Consider the following 21,801-nt stretch of genomic DNA (forward strand, 5'->3'; position numbering starts at 1 on the left):
ATTAAGCAAGCACAGGTTAAGGCACATGCCAATTTGCCTCATGCTAAATTAATTCTGCTATAGATTTCGTGTATAGCTTTTTAAAAACGTACATTTATTAAGTTATGTACTCCCTTTCATTTTTAGAACTAGTATAAACCAACAGCAAAATGCAAACAAGTATATGCTAAAGCGGCAATTCTAAGCACAAGGCTTAAGCCCAAAGGGAACATGTTTTCCAAACATTTTTGGCGGTGTCAAAAAATTTGTCCTCTTGTTTAGAAATTTTTCACACACTGAAACAAAGAGAAGCAAAAATATTCACTCATTGAGACTGAGAGCAACACTTCCCAAAGGCTGCTTCATTTCCTGCAATCCTATACAGGAGTAGACAAATCTAATTGCCTACATACTGATGTGGCATCATCCAGTGCTGGCCCACCCATGAGACAAGGTGAGATCCTGATGTTAAAATCATAGAACTGTCAAATTGGAAGGGACCCCAAGGGTCATCTAGTTCCAACACCTACAATGCAAGAATCTCAACATAGTCTCCCATCCAATTTGAAACCATACCGGACCCTTCTTAGCTTTGCAAATGTGCTAGCAGCTTTATTGTTACACCAATCTTTTCCACTTGTTCCTGATTTAGATCTGCTCTATCTCCTCCTCCTTCTGTCACCTCAGGTGCCAAAATGTATTGGGCCAGCCTTGACATCATCCAACCTACCAAATGATCCGTGATTAGTTTGGATCACTCATGTAACTATTCCCAGCCAGTAATCAAGACAAAATTTTGCCAAAGCAGCATCAGATTGGAGGAGTGATGGCAGAAAACTGCCTTGAAAAAATGAGAATATTCATATAGCCATGTTAGGGAGGACTATTTAGGGTCTCCCTGAAAATAATCACTTACGTCCTGAAAATGGAAATGGCTAAATATTCAGCATAGCTCTGCTTAACCCATTTACAAGAAGGTAAATGATGTTTCTTAGAGCCAGTCTACAAATCCAAGATACTTACAGTCATACAGTATTGCTGGGACTGTACCACTTCAGACTATAGAGGGGGGATCATTACAGGGCAGAATTTTTCTTTTCTTTCTAAGGAGGGAGTCAAACATGCATGCTCATCACCCATTTCTCCTCCCTCAGTGACTTGTATTCATAATTCATGTCAGTTACTGAAGAATATTATTTCTGAATGATATGAGGGAATCACAAGGAGCTATTGTTGGTGTACAGTCTGTGACATGGAAGCCATCACTTGAAGTTGCACTCACGATGAACACATAGGCCTCACTCTAATAGCATGTTCATATTTTGATAAGAGACGAGTATATTAATTTGCATCAATGAATAGCAAGCTGCATGTTTCATCATCATGGTTTGGGATAATGGTGGAAGTCTCTACCAATCCATAGCTAATATTCTTCCATTTAAATTGTTGTAAATCCTGTTGACTTGCATGGATTAGATAAAGCTCAACAGGCTACCTTTTGTGGTTAAACAGAATTTCCACAACTATGGACAAGCTTGGGGTGGGTTGCTTTTCCCATTATTGCTATGGATGTACTACACTATAACAATAGCAACATGACAACTGAAGGATGGTTTACAATGCCTAGGCCTCCCTTGACTCCAAAGTAATTCTCCAGCTAGAGAACCAAACCATTTGTCTCTTGTCCAGCATTTATTATGATCATGACAGAATGCCCTTAATCATAAAGAATCTAATCTGTAAAACGAAAGCCAACCTGCTAGTTCAGTCTGTGCAATCCTCTGTATTCTTCCCCTTATCCCCTCTGGCAATATGACACTGATATTTTGATTGTTTTATGAAATTTGTTAAGGGCAATCTACTGTAACTCACAATTATTGCTATGAGAAGTACTGTGCAGAAAAGAGCGAGATAACACAGCCTGATCCAAAAAATGTTTCCTTGGAAATAAGTTTTATTGAGTTCTAGGTGGGATCTCTTAGTACATAGTGTTCCAAGTTTGCAAACCAGACATGTGCTCCATAACCTTAAAATTACCAATAAATGCAGGACAAAGAACCGAAGGCTACTCCTTCCCACTGCTCCCTTCGTTCACTGCTTGCCTTGTTTTATAGCACACCTGGAATCCCTTTTGCGGCAACGGGCATGCATGGTAGAAGACTAGACAGAGCTGGGGCAGGGTGCCAGAAGAAGCCACACGTGCTTTGTTTACAAAGTATTTCGACAACCTTATGGTAGTTAAGGTGAATTTCTGGACTGCAACCTGCAATCCTATCAGTAAATGCTTCTTAATTACCCCTAAAAGTAAAGGGACCCCTGAGCATTAGGTCCAGTTGTGGCCGACTCTGGGGTTGTGGCGCTCATCTCGCTTTATTGGCCGAGGGAGCCGGCGTACAGCTTCCGGGTCATGTGGCCAGCATGACTAAGCCGCTTCTGGTGAACCAGAGCAGCACACGGAAACGCCGTTTACCTTCCCTCCAGAGCGGTACCTATTTATCTACTTGCACTTTGACGTGCTTTCGAACTGCTAGGTTGGCAGGAGCAGGGACCGAGCAACGGGAGCTCACTCCGTGGCGGGGATTCAAACTGCCGGCCTTCTGATCAGCAAGTCCTAGGCTCTGTGGTTTAACCCACAGCGCCACCTGCGTCCCAATTACCCATAGATGGGTTATAAAATGGTAGCATAAACAAATCCTTAAACATGGCAATTCAGTGAATGGTTAGCCACTACATCTTTGAAGCTTATCACAAGGATTAGCTATATACAAACACTGGTTGGCATTCGGAGACAATGAAGGGGTGTGGCTTGGGGGTGAGGTTTAACTGTTGGAAGGCCTGCTGTGGCTATATAGGCTGATGTGGGAGAGACATGTTTTGTTGACATGGAGTTTTTCCCCTCTGCACTCCTCTCAGTGGTCATTTCTCACTGCTATGGATACAGGACTTGTCTGTCTGTCTCCAGGCACTGCAGTTGTCTGCAAGGGGTTGCTTACAAAATCAGGGTACCTGAGTTTGTTCCAGAGGCTGTTGACTCAATACAAGGGAATCCCTTTTCAGCTCACCACAGGAACACATGTTTAATTATACAGTCTCTCCCTTGCTTTCTTCTTATTTTGATTAATTCCTCAAGCGTGAAAATTAATCAAAAGCACAAACTGAATTATGTGGCTTGTTTTCTTATGAATTCTGAAGCTGTAATCCTGTTCTGATTTACCTTGGAGTAAATCCACTGAACTCAATTGGACAGATTTGTGTAAAGAAGTCTGTGTAAACAAAACTACAGTTATTTCACTTACATAGGTAGTCAAACCTGCAAAAAACAACAACACCCCACCTAATAATAATTTCTTTTACACAACTCCATGAGGGCAGATGATGCAGTCACTTTATTGAAGCTAAGCAGGTCTGAATCTGGTTAGCACCTACATTAGGGTTGCAATATGTCATTAGAGTTTTGTGTACATCACTGTGGATATATGTGGCACATATATACCTACAATAAAAAATAACACAATTTACAGCTAAACTTAAAGTTAACTTTAAGTACTTTTATTTTAACGTAGATCTGAAAATCAGCTGGAATAAAATGTACTGGTTTAAAACCTAGTACTTCAGTTTAAATGGGATCTGGATTGAACTATCTGCAACATAGTGTGGTCTGCAGATTAAAGTCATGATTTTATCCTCTCATGTCCTCATTGGCAGTACAGTGCTATATTTATGCCTGCCTAGAAGCAAACCATTCTCGCTTTTTGCAAAATAAAGATGCCTGTTGAGTATGCTGCCATCCATATGAAAGCTGTCAGCTACTGAAGATAAAGAGGAACTCTGTTGGGCAAGATGATTAAGGCACAGTCTACACAAACAGCAGGTCACAAAGTAACCTCAGAGCAGCAGTCAGGGAGGGCTGTATGTCTGAAAGCTACGAGGAAGAGCCAACTAAGTCATACTCCGAGTAGACCCACTGAAACCATTGGACCTCTGAGTATGACTAATGTTGGGTATTGACCTACAGCTGGAGCTGTGAAGGTCACTGGGTGACAATGGTCAGTCACTTCCTAGCCCACATCGCAGTGTTGCCGTAAGGATAACAGTGCAGGGAGGGACCACTATGATGATGATAATATTCTCCCCATCATATTCCCCATCATGTTGTCCTCAGTTTCATCTGCAGCCCAGTAACAGTTTCACATGTGATCCATGGTCTAGCCAGAAACACGTATTTCTCCCCCACACACCCAAGTTATCTTTAGAACTGCACCACTCTAATTTATCCACAGGTTCACATAGTGAGCACCTAATGTTGCATATACTGAAAAAACACTGGTATTGACTTGAACTGATGCAATTTTTTCCTCCACAAAACATTTCTTTTTTTAAAAAAATAATAATGTCAGAAATGGAAAAGCAGCTTGCCTGGCAATATGTCTGCTGACCAAACATTGAGCATAAATCACCTTTCAAACTTATTTCTATATGGGTTTTTCTTTTAAAAATTTATCAGGCAGCTTTCCAAAAAATTTTACTGAAGGCACAGAAAGTTTTAATTTGTTTTACACTATTCTATTGTGGCTTTAACTTTTGTATGTTTTAAATGATGAATGTAATTTTTTTAGTGATAATTTTATGGTCTTCCCTTTTTTTGTAAACCACTTTGGGGGTTTTTATGTTCAAGTGGCATATAAATTTTATGGATGTATCATTTTAAAAAATGAAAAACAAGGTTCCAGTAAAACCACAACTATACATAATAAAATATCCAATAATAAATTAACATAGCAAATTAATATATTAAAACTACTTTATAGCCAAAATGCTAGTCCGAAACAGAAATACCATTATGAAAGGTAAGAGCTTCTCTTGGAAAGGAATTGTGCAGGTCAGGTGTCATGATGGAAACAGCCATAGTCCATGTCAGTCAAATATTTCATTGAGAAAGATGTGAAGCGAAGAGTCCTAAAGATTACAACAAAAGCTATGGTTCAATACACACCATGCTTATTATGCTAAGAATCATAGAATCATAGAGTTGGAATAGACCACAAGGGCCATCGAGTCCAACCCCCTGCCAAGCAGGAAACACCATCAGAGCACTCCTGACATATGGATGTCAAGCCTCTGCTTAAAGACCTCCAAAGGAGGAGACTCCACCACACTCCTTGGCAGCAAATTCCACTGTCGAACAGCTCTTACTGTCAGGAAGTTCTTCCCAATGTTTAGGTGGAATCTTCTTTCTTGTAGTTTGGATCCATTGCTCCGTGTCCGCTTCTCTGGAGCAGCAGAAAACAACCTTTCTCCCTCCTCTATGTGACATCCTTTTATATATTTGAACATGGCTATCATATCACCCCTTAACCTCCTCTTCTCCAGGATAAACATGCCCAGTTCCCTTAGCCGTTCCTCATAAGGCATCGTTTCCAGGCCTTTGACCATTTTGGTTGCCCTCCTCTGGACACGTTCCAGTTTGTCAGTGTCCTTCTTGAATTGTGGTGCCCAGAACTGGACACAGTACTCCAGGTGAGGTCTGACCAGAGCAGAATACAGTGGCACTATTACTTCCCTTGATCTAGATGCTATACTCCTAGTTAGGGAAGTCAGAATCCCTGGCTGCATATTCATTATGATACCTGCTGAGCATCATAGAATTAAATAAGATTCCTTTCTTCTGTGGTGACTTGTTATTATGAATGCACTCCACAACCCTCCACACCATGACGAACTGGAAATATAGCCACACATACTCCTTTGATTAGATTAAAGGTACTTTTCTTGCATGTGAAGACCCCCAAGACCTCCCAAAGAAAGACACAGTTGACCCCAATATTAGTTTAAGGTTATTGGCATAATTTTGGCCATAACTTTATTGATTACAGAATGTGAGTGGTTTGCTTAGGCCTTGGTTTGACTAGCTGCACCTAGAACTCCAGCAGGGCAGCACTGACAACTGGTCAGTGGCAGAAGTCAGTAAGGGTAAACATACTGGGGGAGCGTTGGTCCTACCACAGACACAACCTCACCCCAATATGCTCCCAGGTGCCCTGGCGTGGCCTTAACCCCTGGAAGGGAATTGGACAAAAGCATGGTGAGCCCCTGGATTCCTTTAACGGAATACTCTATCACACATTGGGAGGGGAAGGTGTGACAACCTCCCCTCTACTACACCTTGAATGAATGCCTAACCGCCAAACCTTACAAAGTTGTGATGATTTGCTACACAGCAGGCAAAACCCAAGTGGCACCGGCCAATCAGCCAAATGGGAAAATTCCTACCGGGCCCCTGGCCCCAAAGCAGACGACCTACGATGGCATAGCAAGGTCATAGCAAGACCCTAAATATAGGGAGGGTGGGTGGGTGATCTGGTGCACAAGGCGCTAAGAGGAAGCTTGACGCAATGTGCCGCAGTATAAATAGGTCCCCCGGCTGCAAAATTCTCTCAACCCCATTGGCCAGAATTACCCCAGCAACCGAAGGACTCAATTGGGTTGTTGCGGCTATCCAAACGATCCCACCCACAGAAACGGTGAGGTCTCACCGCAGCACGTGCCCTCCGTGATGAGGACACGATTTAGGTGTGTCTGTTTTTCACGGTGAGATCTCATTCATACTATAATCAGCCACAGAATAATGAGAGTGGTTTCTTACTCGTTGGTGAGTTTTCCCAAAAAGCTGTAATCACATAGATTCAGCCTTGGTTTCCAAGTCACTGGCTATGAAGATAGCACAGGGAGTTAGGACCAAATGGCAATGGTTTTAGCTCTTGCCAGGAAATAGAAGTTAGTTGATGGTTTTGGTGAAAACTTCCCTTGCCTAATGGTTGGCAACCATTTTTATTTTAGTCTTGAGTCAGGTCACAAAGTATTTTTAAAGTATTTGCATTACTACACTCCAAGTTATTACTGGAAGCAGAGATTTCTACATCTGTACAAGGCAAAGCCTTTCTATGACCAAACTAGATGTCATTTTTTTATTTATTTTTTGCATAACCAGTGTTTGGCCACAGTAAAACAATTAACCCAATCTATGCAAGCAGAAAACAGCTATTTTGAGACTTCATATAGCTATCCCAGTGTGATTTGTTCATCAGTTTTTCTGTTTGATCGTGCTTTGGAACTCTGGAGTGGAAATCACTCAACTTTCTATATAGCCCTCTGCCAAATTTATTGCTTGGCACAGATTAACAGACTTTTGAGTAATAATAATAAAAAAAGAATTTGACAAAGTGGCGGGTTCTCTCCCACCTTACAGGTTCAAGGTGCATTTTTACAAAATTTCAACAAAATTAGAGAGATTATTACAGCAATTGGAAATAATGTTAGAGACAGTTAAGTAAGCTGCTCAGACAATTACCCCCCAGGAACTGAAAATTGATGTGCAGTATATAAAATAAAAAGAGGGTTAGTGCTGAAAGCAGCAATTATATCTCTTAAGAACTAGTAGAGAGTAATAATGCGGCATTCAGATGTCTCTGTAGCAACTTGAAACTTTTACCAAAGAAATAAAATGTTATATTCAGTTTTGAAAAAGTGCTAGTTTGATCAAAGTCAAGTTCCTGATTGATCTGAAAGGAAAGATTAATAAAACTGTTAAATTTTTATGCATTTCTCATAATCTTATCTAGTAAAACGATTTGTTCACATGAGCAGTTTCCAAAGAATGAGTCAGAGAATTACTTTTAAAAAAAATTATGGTGATGATGATGATGATATAGATTGTTAGGAGAAAGCAAAGCAAATACTGGCAGTAAACAATAAAAAATAGGGGAGCAAAAAGCAACAGAAACAAAAGGACCCTGTCCGCTGGAGGATTCCCCATGCACTGGGAAAATATGGCCAAACTGTCTTCTTTTTTGCTTCTTAGCAATCAAGTCTCTGTTTATAACCAAATCCGGCATGTTTGTGCAGGAGTACATCAACTGTACTGCACAGTAGACGTTTAACAGCCTTGAAGCACAAAGGTCTGGGAAAAAACTAAAGTTATGGCTAAATGAATATATCTTTAGGAGAATTAAAGTATTTTTTGAGCCTAATATTCTTGGCATACAAAAACTCAGTACTACAAGTGAAAGTCAATCAACATTTGTGTTAAGTTTTATCCCAGTTGATTCATTTTGAAATGTATCTTCCCTTCCCATCCTATCCCATCCCACTAACCACAAACACATTTGCCCTGAGCGCATTAGCCACCAGAAAAGATGAAGATCACCTCCCTGCTAGGACACAGAAGACACTCAGATAACAACTGCATGGCACACGTACCTCCATGATTCTGTAGTGGGGGGGGGGTCCTGTTTGGGATTTTGTTTTTTACGCAGTGCAGTAATTGAGACTGTAATTTGAAATGGGGAGAGAGGGACTTAGAAACCCTTCCTCCTCATCACATTTTTCATCTAAAAAAACTCCTTGGCCATTTTTATTCCTGCTGGGGAAAAGATGCAGCAGAAGAAAACTCGGGTGGGGGGGCACTTTGGTGGGGAAACAGTGCAAGGGAGAAAAGTTAAGAAACCAACAATTCTCCCACAAAATATTTGCCATGCTCTCTAAATGGCAAACTACATGCTATGCTTGCAGTTCCGTAAGTGTCCCCAGAGGCTGTTCCTCATATGAGACTGGATACAACTCTGGGTTAGATAAAAGTGGTTGCAAAGGAGTTGTTGCAGGGGGGTAAATTACAGCAGGGTGGGAGGTTCAGCTCCCCTCACCCAAATTCCCCCTTTGCTTTTTAAAATTAGATCACCTTTAACCTTTTTACACGACTGGAGCAGCTCTGTTTTCAAACACATTGCCATTTCCAGTGCGGCTCATTAGCTCCATGTGCTCAAAGAATGAAACGAAACCAGCAATTATGATGATGTTGCCCATTGAACTGTACTTGCGAAAGCAAAGGTGGGCAACATTTTTCCTGCCTAGAGTTGCATCCCCTTAGGGGTAATTTGTAGGGGGCTGCAGAGCCGATGCCAGAGACAAAAGTGTTCTGAGTCAACTAGCCTGGATTACAGACCGTTCTGTTTCAACTTCCATCATGGCTGCATCAGATTACACTTTCCCATCTTAACCTAGAAGTAAGCCCTACTAGATTGATGAAAGTAACTCTCAAATATATGGAGAATTTTGGTTTGGGGGTGGGGGAGTAATACAAAAACAGACCAATATAGCTACTGTTCCAGAACCCAAGTAAAAAGCACTTTTATGTGACTTTAATGTGCTATACACACACATATTAAAATAAAATACTGTATTTTTTGCACCATAACACTCACTTTTTTCCTCCTAGAAAGTAAGGGGAAATGTCTGGGCGTGTTATGGAGCGAATGCCTATGGGTGGCGGGGGGGGGGGTCTGCTGCAGTCGTGAGCAGAGGATCCATGGTTCCCCTTCCTTCCCTCCTCCGTGGCTCGCTTTGAAACAGCAAAGAGGGAGAAGAGCCGCTGAGTGGGGAGGAGAGAGGGACAGAGAGCCTGCTTGCTTTAAAGGAGCAAAGTGGGAGAGGAGAGGAGCCTTCTCCCCTTATACTCCTTCATTATTAGCAGCATCCTTCTCCACCCACCCCACGCATGCTCCTTGTCCCTTGAGTGCTTTTCCTTCCCTCCCCACTTAAAACGTGGTTACAAAGCATGGATCCACATGGATCCTCAGGATTTTTGCACTGGGTCACCCCAAATTCACCATCAGATCACATAGCACGTCCATGGCTACATCTTGCACCCAAAAAATCCCGCACCCACTGTTGCCTGGGGCCGCAGTGGTGCAAAAACATGGTTACAAAGCATGGATCCACATGGATCTTCAGGATTTTTGCATTGAGCTACTCCAAACTCACTGTCAGATCACATGTCTGTGGCCACAGCATGAACCACAAAAATCATACATCCACTGTTTCGTTTAGAATTTTTTTTTCTTGTTTTCCTCCTCTAAAAACTACGTGCGTGTTATGGTCTGGTGCATGTTATAGAACGAAAAATACGGTACTGCTCTTCCCAGTTGTTCTGAAGCTACAAAGAAAAAGAGAGAAAATGCTTTTAGAAGCTAGGAATAGGAAGGAAGGAAGGAAGGAAGGAAGGAAGGAAGGAAGGAAGGAAGGAAGGAATTCATGGGATGGAAGAATAGGGCAGGTTCAGGAAGCCTGTCTAAAATCTGGAAGCTACAGGTTTTTCACCTGTGTGCTAGAGAATTTGCAGGGCTAAGCAGAGTATTGGAGATGGCTAATTCTTTCCAGGAAAACTATTTCACCTGGCATTTAGGAATGAATTCAAACAACAGATAAAAAAATAACATGTGTGTGTCCATTTCCAAGATAAGCTGTTCATGCTCAAATATTCTGAAGATTCCCCCGCCCCTCGCCCACCCGCCGGTTGCATGGAGCAATGCTGAGAATCTCCAGAGGGATTCACGTCTGTTGGAAAACAGGTTATGATGATGCATAGGCTCTTGAGGGAGGAGAAAAAAGGTTAAGTAGTCAGATTCTCACAGTGTCAAAGAGGACAATCACAAAAGCAAAAGAAACATCTGAGGGACATGAAGGTTTTTCATTTTCTTGCTGTCTGAGCTTCTAAAAGATTTCTCATCCAATTTAGCCATGGCATTGTGCTTGGGTTTCATGAACCTCCTCTTTGGGGTTTCATTTGTTCCAGGCAATGTGCTATGAAGCTAAGTAAAACACAGACATTTGGAACTTGCTTTTATTATCACAAATATTTCCAAGGCTTCTTTTCACCAATTCATGCACTGAAGTTTGGATATAAAAATCTGTTGACACTTTTCACTGCTCACAGTGAAATGTCTGCATGGGGTGGGGTGGGGGGTTTACTGAAATCTGCTATCCTGAATCCAGCAAATGAAAATTACACCCAAACACATTTTTCACTGTTGACTTTTTTCGGCTTGCCATCCTACCAGCATCTCATCAAATCTGGCTGCAAGATTACATATTCTGATTCTGAATTCAATATTAACAAACCCAAGGAATGGTCTAGTGAACAAACCCAGAGCACAAACAATGCATGGCAGCCTTTGCCACGTGGGTGCCAACCCATCAGCACTGGGGCTGATGGCAGTTTAAACCCTCTGGATGGCACCAGGTTGGCAAAGTCTGGTGTGTGAACTGATCAGATATCAGCAGTATTACTCCTTTCATAAATATGTCCCATTACTTATAAATTTACCTAAGTAAGTGTTTTAAGTGTTGAGAAATGCTGTGTAGTTTGTGGTTATGGAAAGAATCAACACTGTTAATACGGGAAATATATCAGCATATGTGGATCTTACAAACTTAATTGGGGCCAGTTTGTATTAACAAAGAATTAATACAACTAGCCCTCTAAATATAAATGTTTAACAATATGCAAAGAAAAAAACCAGTTTAAAGTAATAAGAAATATGGATAGAAGAATCATTAAGAACCTGCACTCGGTTTTGGCATAATGCCAAATATCAGTGGCAAATATTAGGAATGATACTGAATGTATGAAAAACATGACACAATCTTAATAATTAGCTGTATTTCTTGTAACTAATTTTTTATTATGTAGAATATTTGTTAATTTATACATCTGATTCAAGAAAAAATCTTTAGTATTGGCTTTCTTCCTTTTCCTCCCCCTTGAGAACATTCTCTTGATCTTTTGATACAACAGTTAGATAAAACTCTCCTACGGAGCAAGAGTTCCGGTCGAAAGAGACTCTCTGGCAAATATCAATAGCTAATCTGTCATTTTTGAAGAGATAGTTCTATCACCTAGGTTTCCAACCAGCTATTTTTAAATGCCTGAAGCTATAGGTCATTTACCCGCAACCGTAAGATCCCTTAAAATAATGTGGAAGACCTTTAGCCTTTTATTGTTTTCCAGCTATATTTAAATGCATTCTAAAACATATACATCAATTAACTGATTGCAATGAAGAGTGCCTCATGTTCATTCATACAAAAATGTTCTCGGTGGGAGCTCATGCACACAAACACTTTTATAGACTTTTTAATCCGCTATGTTTTTGGTCACGCAAATATCTGTGGTGAGATAGCCATTTGAATGTATTGTCATGGATCCATGCAGTATGCCACAACAAATGCTTTTAAAAAAAGATTCTGGTGGTTGCCAAATCAGAAATGGAACGGTCCATCTCATCACAGCTATTCTCAATTTGAGGTCCTATCAACTGCCACTACAGACTGAATAAAGTAAAGGTAAAGGGACCCCTGACCATAAGATCCAGTCATGGACGACTCTGGGGTTGCAGCGCTCATCTCGCTTTATTGGCCGAGGGAGCCGGCGTACAGCTTCCAGGTCAGGTGGCCAGCATGACTAAGCCACTTCTGGTGAACCAGAGCAGGCACGGAAACGCCATTTACCTTCCCGCCAGAGCGGTACCTATTTATCTACTTGCACTTCATGCTTTTGAACTGCTAGGTTGGCAGGAGCTGGGACTGAGCAACGGGAGCTCACTCCGTCATGGGGATTCGAACCGCCAACCTTCTGGTCGGCAATCCCTAGGCTCAGTGGTTTAACCCACAGCGCCACCCGCTGTGAATAGGAGCTTCAAAATGGCCACCCAAATTGACTCAACTACATATTCGTGTTCTTAAAGTATTATTAACCAGATGAATAGCATAGACTAGCATAGATCCATATTATACATTACGAGAACCAAATCTAATCCTGAATGTTAATGTTAGGGCCAAACCCCCCACCCCACCCCCGGAAGTTCAGTGTTTAAACATGATTACAGTGGTGCCTCGCAAGACGAAATTAATTCGTTCCGCAAGTTTTTTCTTCTTGCGAGTTTTTCGTCTTGCGATGCACGGTTTCCCATAGGAATGCATTGAAAATCAATTAATGCGTTCCTATGGAAACCGCCTTCAGACCAGGTCCGGGGACAGTCTGTCCCCCGACCTCTTCTGAAGGCTGGGGGGGGACAAGGGCTTTTCTTCCCACCCCCAGCATTTTAAAAAACCCCAGGACAGCGGAGGACTTCTCCGCTGTCCGGGGCGACCTTAAAATGCTGGCGGGCGGCATTTTAAAATCGCCCGGGACAGCGGAGGACTTCTCCGCTTTCTGGGGCGATGTAAAAGCCCCTGGGAAGGCAGGCAGGGGGGACAAAGACTTTCGCCTCCCGCCCGCCTTCAGAAGAGGTCCTGGACCTCTTCTGAAGGCGGGCGGGGGGCGAAAGTCTTTGCTCCCCCCCCGCCAGCCTTCAAAAGCCGTCCGCGATAGCGGGAAGCGCTTCCCTGCTATCCCGGACTGCTTTTAAAATGCTGGCGGTGGGGAGCAAAGCCTTTCGGCCCCCGCCGGCCTTCCTGGACCTCTTCTGAAGGCCGGAGGGGGGGAAAGTCTTTGCTCCCCACCACCAGCATTTAAAAGAGGTCCCCGGAGATTTCCCTATGGGCTTTCGTCTTGCGAAGCAAGCCCATAGGGAAATTCGTCTTGCGAAGCGCCTCCAAAACAGAAAACCCTTTCGTCTTGCGGGTTTTCCGTCTTGCGAGGCATTTGTCTTGCGAGGTACCACTGTACTTGAATTACTGATCATTGGTTTCAGCTGCAAATTTGCATGGTCCAATATGCCAAGACTGTCATGGTCTGCGATTCTGCAGCAGTGCAACACTCTGCTACCTCAACACTCTGCTACCCTAAACTGTCTTTTATATAACCAACTTTTATTTTGTTCTGTGTATATCACAATGCTTTTTGCTGCGATGGCCGACGGCTGATGCAAATAAAGTTTCATTCATTCATTCACTCTGCTACCTCATTCCCAACTTATTCTGCAGCATGTGAATACCAGAACCGTTTGACCGAATACTTCCATTCCACATTACAACCCAGAAATGAAATCCGTAGATATTCAAATGTAGAGATGCTATAGGATTGCATCTGTTGGATCTGCACAGAACATGCATGCAATTCCTCCCCTGTACAGTACAGATCTCATGGAGAGGGGCTGGGCACATACAGATTATATGCTCACAGGGTCCTTGCAGATGACCAAATCAACTCATGATGGTAGGGAGGGGCAACTGGACATTAGCCCCTTTCTGCTTCCTGTCATGCTTAATAGCTGTGAATTTCATGGCATGAATTTTGTGGCAAACCAGAGGGAATTTAAAAAATCACATTTCCTAAAATATCAAGACAAGCATCTCTGTGTGTTTTAAACCACACACTCATATTTTTTTCTGCAGAAAAATGATCATGACCTTTTGTCTTCTTTAGTGGGAATTTTTATTTTCATCCATTTGATATTCAGCAAATCAAAAAGTTTTTTTTTTTAAAGTCTTGTTACAGCTACAGATCATTATAAGATAAGAAGCTCAACCATGTCTCTTCCATGTATAGTACACAGGAACAGTAGCCCTGGCTGATATTTAGCTTATCATGAGAGAATCGAAGAACCACAGAAAAGGCACTTGAATGTAAATGTGTTGCCGGAAGATAAACATCTGCACTACTGAAAGACTGCAGCATGGCCAACAATTTAAAGGTCATATAACAAGCATTGTATGCTTTTTCCTCCAAGAGTTAAAATGATTATAATGTTTCAAAACTGTGCTTTAAAAAACAGTCTGACCTCATAATTGGCTTCAATTATCACCAGTTATGCTGAATGCAAAATTAAAAACCAGGCAGAATAAAAATAAACAAGTGTTCCTAAGACCAATTAGTGAGAAGCACGTTTGCAGAGGGCTACTGTCAGTTGTTGTAATGAGAGTAAAACTATTTACGGTACATAAGAAAGCAAATTAGGTTTAAGGAAGGAAATATATCCTCCTGTAAAACAAAAAGGCCCACATGCTTTAGCTGGAATCTAGGACAAGGTCCAAAGAATTGCATGGAATAAATTAACTAGATAAAAAATATATATTCTACTGCAAATATTTATATTGCAAAATATCGCTGCAACATTCCTGCATCTTCTTACAATAATAATTTTGGAGTGAGTGGGTGCTGTGCTTAGTAATGTAAAATAGTATGTTCCTCTAGAGATGCTTCATTTTTCAAAGTACAAAGGTATTCATAAATATTAAAAGAGGTTTTTAGACATGATGCTTCTTACACTGGTATTTCCTGCACTCAAAACCTGTATTCAACATGTCCTTGTCCACAAACATCCCACTAACTTAGGAGTCAATGAATTCAAGTTACAAGAAGGGAGATTCTGACGAACAGCAGGAATAACTTTCTGACAGTGACATGGGCTTAGTCAGTATTTTTGTTAGGGGCGGCAGGCCTTTTGTTGGGGGGCCATAACCTCAGTTTGCTATGTATTTTTACTGAATTTTGGGGGGGAAGAGCTGCCGCTCCTTGCCCCCCCCACCACACCCATAGACAGTGAAAGCTCTTCCACAGCAGAGCAGACTTCCACAAGGGGGGGGGACTCAACAATTCTATGGCAGGGGTCAGCAAACTTTTTCAGCAGAGGGCTGGTCCGCTGTCCCTCAGACCTTTGGGGGGGCAGACTATATTTTGAAGAGAGAGAAAATGAACAATTTCCCAGTGACCAGCTGCTGCTTGGGGGGCGGTAAGTTTATATTGTAAATGGCAGGGGAGTGGCTTGTTTCTGCTTGCTATTTCTGGGTGAGTCTTGGTGATCTGGGGTGAGACCTTTTATAAGCCTCCCCCAAATTTCACCTGGCCCCAAAACTTGCAATGACCAGAAAAAGAGGTGCTTATGTATCTAATTCCTGCAATCCTTCTATCTTTCAAAGAAAGAGCAGAAGGTTCTCGGGATTCTTTCATACTCTGCACACATGTTTTCCCCAGTGGTGGAGGAACCCTCTCTGGCACTCGGGGTGGGGCAGCCCGTATGGAGTGCATATGCGCAGCATCCTGTATGGAGTGCGCATGCGCAAGAGCCCATACGGTTGCTGTGCAAGAGGCAGCCCATACAGACACCTATATGGACGGTGCGTGAGAGCAGCGGCCCATATGGATGCCATGCAAGCGGGACCCATATGGACTGCGCGCGCCCTCAGCCGCTCTACAGCTGGGGGGAGACAGAGGCCATCTTGTCACACACACACACCCCAGAGTGGCACCCGGGGTGACCCGTCCCCTCCACCCCCCACTTTGTGCGCCTATGGTTTTCCCAATGCATTACTTGTATACAAGGAACATGGATATCAACATGGCGGCCTGCGGAACTCCATCTCAACCATGATTTTATAGGCCTATCTGCAAATAATGGCGTACATTGAGAGAATAAGTGAACCATGCCGTACAATACTTCTCACCACTGTGTTAAATTGGATTAAAATAAGAGTGCAAATTTTAATAAACTTTTTTTGGGGGGAGGGAGTGTATTAAAAATGCTAGGTTTGGTCTCTGAGAGAGCTCTTTTAGCTTTAAGAGTTGTATTTCACGAGGTACTGCTTTTTCTATCATCTTTGTGCTTTGATGCTAAAAGCCAAAACTATGGGCCTTCCCCTTCGAAACCTTGGTGTGAACAATACAAGCTAAACATCATATATTTATAGGAAATGCAATCTGTTATTAATTGCAAGTTTCTTCTCATTATATATCTTTTCTTCAAAGTTACTTTAAGTCGCAGATAAGTGAGGATCTTATCATAAAACACCTACTGTACTTCAATACAGAACTACTTATGGCAATAACAACCTCAAATTATAGCAACATGCTGCTACAAATTTGGTTAGTGTTATCATCTGGTTAGTATTCTGCTATAAATTTCGTTAGTGTTACTCTTCTGGGTAGAATGCTGAACAACTGTAAAAGAGGCATTTGAGATTAGAAAATAAAGCTGATATAAACCAAAAGGATGCCACTGATATGTGCCAAATAAGCATAAATGGTTTCTTTGAAAATGTATATGTAGTTATGTAAATAACTACACAAAATGAGAATATTTACAAGCTGTTGCTTGCTTGATAGGGATCACTCTACCTAATTAATGTCACCCTTTTCTTTCACCAGCTCATTTAATCTCTTCTGTTCTATTGTGTTTGCGAAACCCGGCAAACGTAGAAATGTACAGCTCGACTTGGGGCCTGAGGCCTGAGGATCAAGATGGCAGGCTGCCTTTGGTTTCCCGAGGGAGCGCAGAGCCAGAAGGGTGATTGGATACAGTGACCTGTCTGCATGAGATGAGACAAAAACAGGAGGGCTGTAATACTGATGAACTAACCTGTCACTCACAAACTCAGGTCTTGGGGGGAAGATGGAGGGGGAGGGGAAAGAAGTTAGAGCCAAGACTGGGAGTGAGCAAAACAAAAAGACAGCACAATGGTTAAAGTAATTAGATGACGCAGTGGGCAACAATAAGAGAAAGGTACAGGAGGAAAATCGCATCCTTTCTGAAAAGGTTTTTTTTTTAAAAAAAAGAAACAATAAGGAGATAGTGGGTACTTTGAGGCAGAAGATGTTAGCAAGGTTGCTGCATCTGTCAAGGATCAGAGTTTGATTCCAAACACTCTGGATATGAATCAAAATCACAATGAGCAATGAGCTTCTAAATCTTGACATGTCGGGCAGGGAGGTTGTTCTTCAGAGTATTTGGCTGCTTAATTGCTTGCTTGGGGGGGGGGAGAGGAAATAATCCAGAGGGAAGTTGCACTTGCAATTTTGCAAACCCCCCCCTCCAGTTTGCCCTGTTGCTAGAAGCTGTCGTTCACATTGTAGCTGTCACAGTTACCTATTGGCACTTACCAGTGGGACCCAATTTGGAAAGCGATGCTTAAAGGCAGCAAAGTATCAGGATGAAAAGATCAGGAAATGCCTGTAATTAATTGAGGGAGCAGTCAGAGTTGATTATCCTTTTAACATTAGGCCTGCCACTTGTTCGAGTTTCTGTTTCAAACAATGCAACTATTTAGGGTTTATGTTACACTTCTACAGGCAATTTTATTTTTATGGAGTTTTGACAGTCCTACTTGTGTCTGTTCACACCTTGCAACGTGGTAGTTGTTCAAATGGCTGTTCATTATATAGTAACCTAATTCTTGTGCTCCCGGAAATATTGATCAGTAATGCACAGCTTTAAAGATAACACTATTTTTTAAAAGAAAAGTTTCATAATCACAGTAGCATGTGCAAATTTTTTGAATGAACTTTTTTTCTGCACAGATTTTCAGTATGTGAAAGAAGCAGGTTGTAAAAATAGATATGAAATGTGTCAGTTTCCCTGCTGATTTTTAGTAGTTAAACACGTGCCTATTTAATTTTGGAACATATCTTAGAAAATGAGCCATATTACTCAACTGTCGTTTACTGCTGACACTGCCCAAGTAATTATATTTTCCTATGAAATAAGCATTTTCATTAATCTGACAAAATACGGAGGCTGCCTGTTATGTCTTTAAACACTACATAAGACCTGTGGGGAAACAATCCGAGTAATAAAAATGTTAGCTTTATTTACTGTTTATCTTTCATCACCATATGGGGTGGTACCATCGGCTCAGTCTAATTCAGCATAGGTTCATTAAAATCACTGGACTTTAGTTAGTCATGACAACTAACTTAAGTCTACTGATTTCAGCTATTTGACTTTGAATACGATTTAGTCTGATTCCATTCACTTATTCTTTTTTTGAAGGAGAGACTAAAGTGCTACAAGGATACTCTTTTGCACATTTGAACAGCATGCGTTCTATGTTTCACAACATACACATGTGCATTGTGCACAGGTATAAATGGAAAAATAGTCTGAACTGGTACATCACTTGCTACATATTAGGTTGCATGCAAAGTAATAAGATGAGTCGCCGTTTTACATTTCACCCAGGATTCACACCTGCTTTAAAATGTCATTGTTTTCTTTAAAGTGTTTGTTTTAATAGCTGAAATACACATATTTTTTCAAAGTAATTCAGTTAACTTTTTATTCATTAAAGCAAAAATATTGGAGTATCTAATGTTTTCTCAGCTATTTATAAGTGTTTAAAGCACAGACATGTAAAACAGCTATTGTGCTAAGGAGGAAGTTATATTAAAGATGACCTTACAAACACCACCAGTGTTTGACAAATTTCCCCTCACACTTTTTAGTAAAAGTTGCATATGTAACCAACAATGATGCAGCTGTTTTAATACTTACTGAATGTGCATATTCCTTGCTGAGAGCATTTTTGCAGATGACATTAAAAATTTTAATATTTCCACATATTTTTATACTACTTTAATATGTGCACCCTTTTTTAAACTCAAAATGTGCTCACCAAACCTATTCATCTGAACCTAAGTTTGGGAATGGTTTCGATAAATATGTCTGTGTATTTTCACACACATATATTTACAGCAATGCAAAGCTGAGGTAAACATGATACTGCATATCTGACCTTTTCCATCTCAAATGCATTACTGAAGATGCTTATATTAATAAACCATGTGCTCTGTGAGACTTCTACATTTCACTGTAACTTAAGTTAAAAACACACACTGAAAGATGCCTATTTGCTTTCAGCTTCATATCTCTATTTAGGAAGCACAAATACAGAAGCATCACTTTTAGCAGATTAATCGCATTGCCTTCGAAAGATATTAAACACAAACTTTTAAGGATTCATAAATGCCTTTTCTCTTTCACTGACACACAGGTCAGTAGCTAATGAGCAGGTGTTGAGTACTTAAAATTTTGTTGGCAAATGTAAAGAACACCCGTAGCCCCTTTCCCTTCCTCTACTCCTATATTAAACTATCCTCTCCCCTCTGTATCAGGTCTCTCTTATCACTTTAGGTTATAATTTGGAGCCACATGAAAAGACAATGATTCTCTTTTTTTATCCTCTGGTAAGTCAACATCAAGCTTGCAACACCACGTACACAAAATAATGATGCACACAGACTATGCAGACTTCTCAGAAAATCACAAAACCAAATGAAACGTCAAGAGAAGGACTCACACTGACCCATTTGGAAGACAAAGACGGCAAAACGGAAAAGCTCTAAAAAGCAGCTTGTGAGGCCTCTGAGAGATGTCCTTCTGGCATTTCATCACAGCAGCCCCAGACCAGTTTCACCTCCCTGGATACAGCGAAGGGAGAACTAAACAGAGCTGTTTATTAGAGCTGTTGTGCTGGATTGCATTAGGAAACACGAGCAGACCACCTGGACCTTTCAGATTGTGGCAGTGTGTTTAATTTGCAAGCTGCCCCTTAGCAGCAGCAGCAGCAGCGGAAGCAAGGGCTCCTATATTTACCAGGCTGGATATCACACATTATCTGGGTTAGAAGGAAAGGAAAAGAAACACCCACATGCTACACAGTCAAAGAAGACAGTCGATCCACAAAGAACAGAGAAAACAGAAAACGCAACTCCCTATGTAAACATTACAAGCACTTTTTTACACTTCACTTGTCCCTGCTTGCACATATTTGAGCCCCAAACAGAAAGATAGATAGATTAAGCTGGGGCTAAAAAATTCCAAATTGGATTCTTCAAAAGCAGAGTGTCATTTTTTAACCTGTTCTACCCCTGGCCAGATTAATGTGGCCTTTTGTTGCCTTCCCTCAGTGCCTCATCCCCCCTTACTTTCTGCTCTGCACTTGCTGGTCGCTGAAGCTACAGACAGAAAGATGGTACTGTAAATATGAATTATGTGAATCATATGGTTAGAGTCTTGTGGGGTGGGGGAATAAAAGGGGAGTTGAGAAATGGCTGACTCCATACCTGACCAATTACAGCTTGCATGGTCCCTGTGTCCTGCTGAGCTGCAAGATCGCAATCCATCATATGTAGTCTTTGAAAAAGAGAATGGGGGTTTCTGGCATGCATCTGTCAATCAACTTCTGCACTCCCAACCATCACCAAATGCAACGGGGGGGGGGGGGAGAGAAAAAAAGTCAAGCTGCTCCACCAAATAGGATGAAACAGTCATGTGACCTTCAGCACTCTCTCTCTCTCCTACATTCATATACTTCCATATAACGTATGAATTTTCTGCAGATATGAAATGACATTGACAAATACTCGATATCAAATAAATAAAGCGAAACAAACAGCTATTCATCCGAGGCAAAACACTTGCTGAAATGCAGCCTCAACACAGAATTATCCTAACAAGTTTGTAGCTTTATTTAGAAAACCAAAACTTTCCTACGAAAGGACTATGATTTACATATGCCTGGTCAGAGAGAGGTAACCCTTTGCTTCCTGTTGCTCTCCTTTTTTCTGCACTGTCCTAGTTTGATTCCTCTTCTCTTAAGTTTCTTTGGTAATCAAAATACTCACATTGCACTCTTAAGAGTATGCACACACCTGTAATTACGAAAGCATGAGAAATAAATTTAGGGAAGTTGGGAATTTGTAGCAGACAGAAAGATTTTAAACTTTAAGTGTTAACTGAAAGTTTCACATGTGCGTTGCATTACACCTACCAGTGGCAAGCATTTCCTGTCTGACTGCGATGAGCACTCCAAGTATAAAATATTCAAACTATGTAAATCCTACTTGCGGCATGCTTTCCATTTTGAAGGCTCGTGGAGTTTTGGTTCATTCGCTGCTCCACTGAACTGACATAAACTGTTGTTACTTATGATGGCAAACATTACCATTTCCCCCTCCTCCTTAATGGAAGCAGTTTGTTTCATATTCTGTCCCCTTTTCAAGCTAAGACTCCCACAAATACGCAATACTATTTTTCTTGTCAAAATGCACCACACATCTGTCTCCAAAACCTAAGTGTCACAATGAGCAACATTTCAGGGTATTGATTGCTGATAAATTATTGCCTGTGATTGCTGACGGGTGACATTAATGCAATCCAGTGGTATTTAAGCACATGAGGATGAATACAATAAACTGGTAATACGGCTGTTCAGCTAATGAACAGTACATCAGTTAATGCTTCAGACAGCAGATCACAATTGCTAATTGATGCA

General features: G+C 41.3%; 1 protein-coding gene across 2 annotated transcripts in view; it reads right to left on the minus strand.

The window, feature by feature from the left end:
* Positions 1-20,720, minus strand: part of POU6F2 (POU class 6 homeobox 2) — a 301,009-nt gene extending 280,289 nt beyond the window's left edge. The window contains exon 1 of one of the 2 annotated variants that reach the window (XM_082192837.1): positions 20,591-20,720. In XM_082192837.1, the coding sequence (XP_082048963.1) occupies positions 20,591-20,695 (105 nt within the window). In that variant the 5' untranslated portion in view covers positions 20,696-20,720. Of the gene's footprint in view, positions 1-19,830; positions 19,941-20,590 lie in introns of those variants that run through there. The other variant, XM_082192838.1, reaches the window with a different exon arrangement.
* Positions 20,721-21,801: the final 1,081 nt, after the last annotated feature.

Source organism: Podarcis vaucheri (genome assembly GCF_965113315.1).
Source record: "Podarcis vaucheri genome assembly, chromosome: 12".
Taxonomy (NCBI): Eukaryota; Metazoa; Chordata; class Lepidosauria; order Squamata; family Lacertidae; genus Podarcis; species Podarcis vaucheri.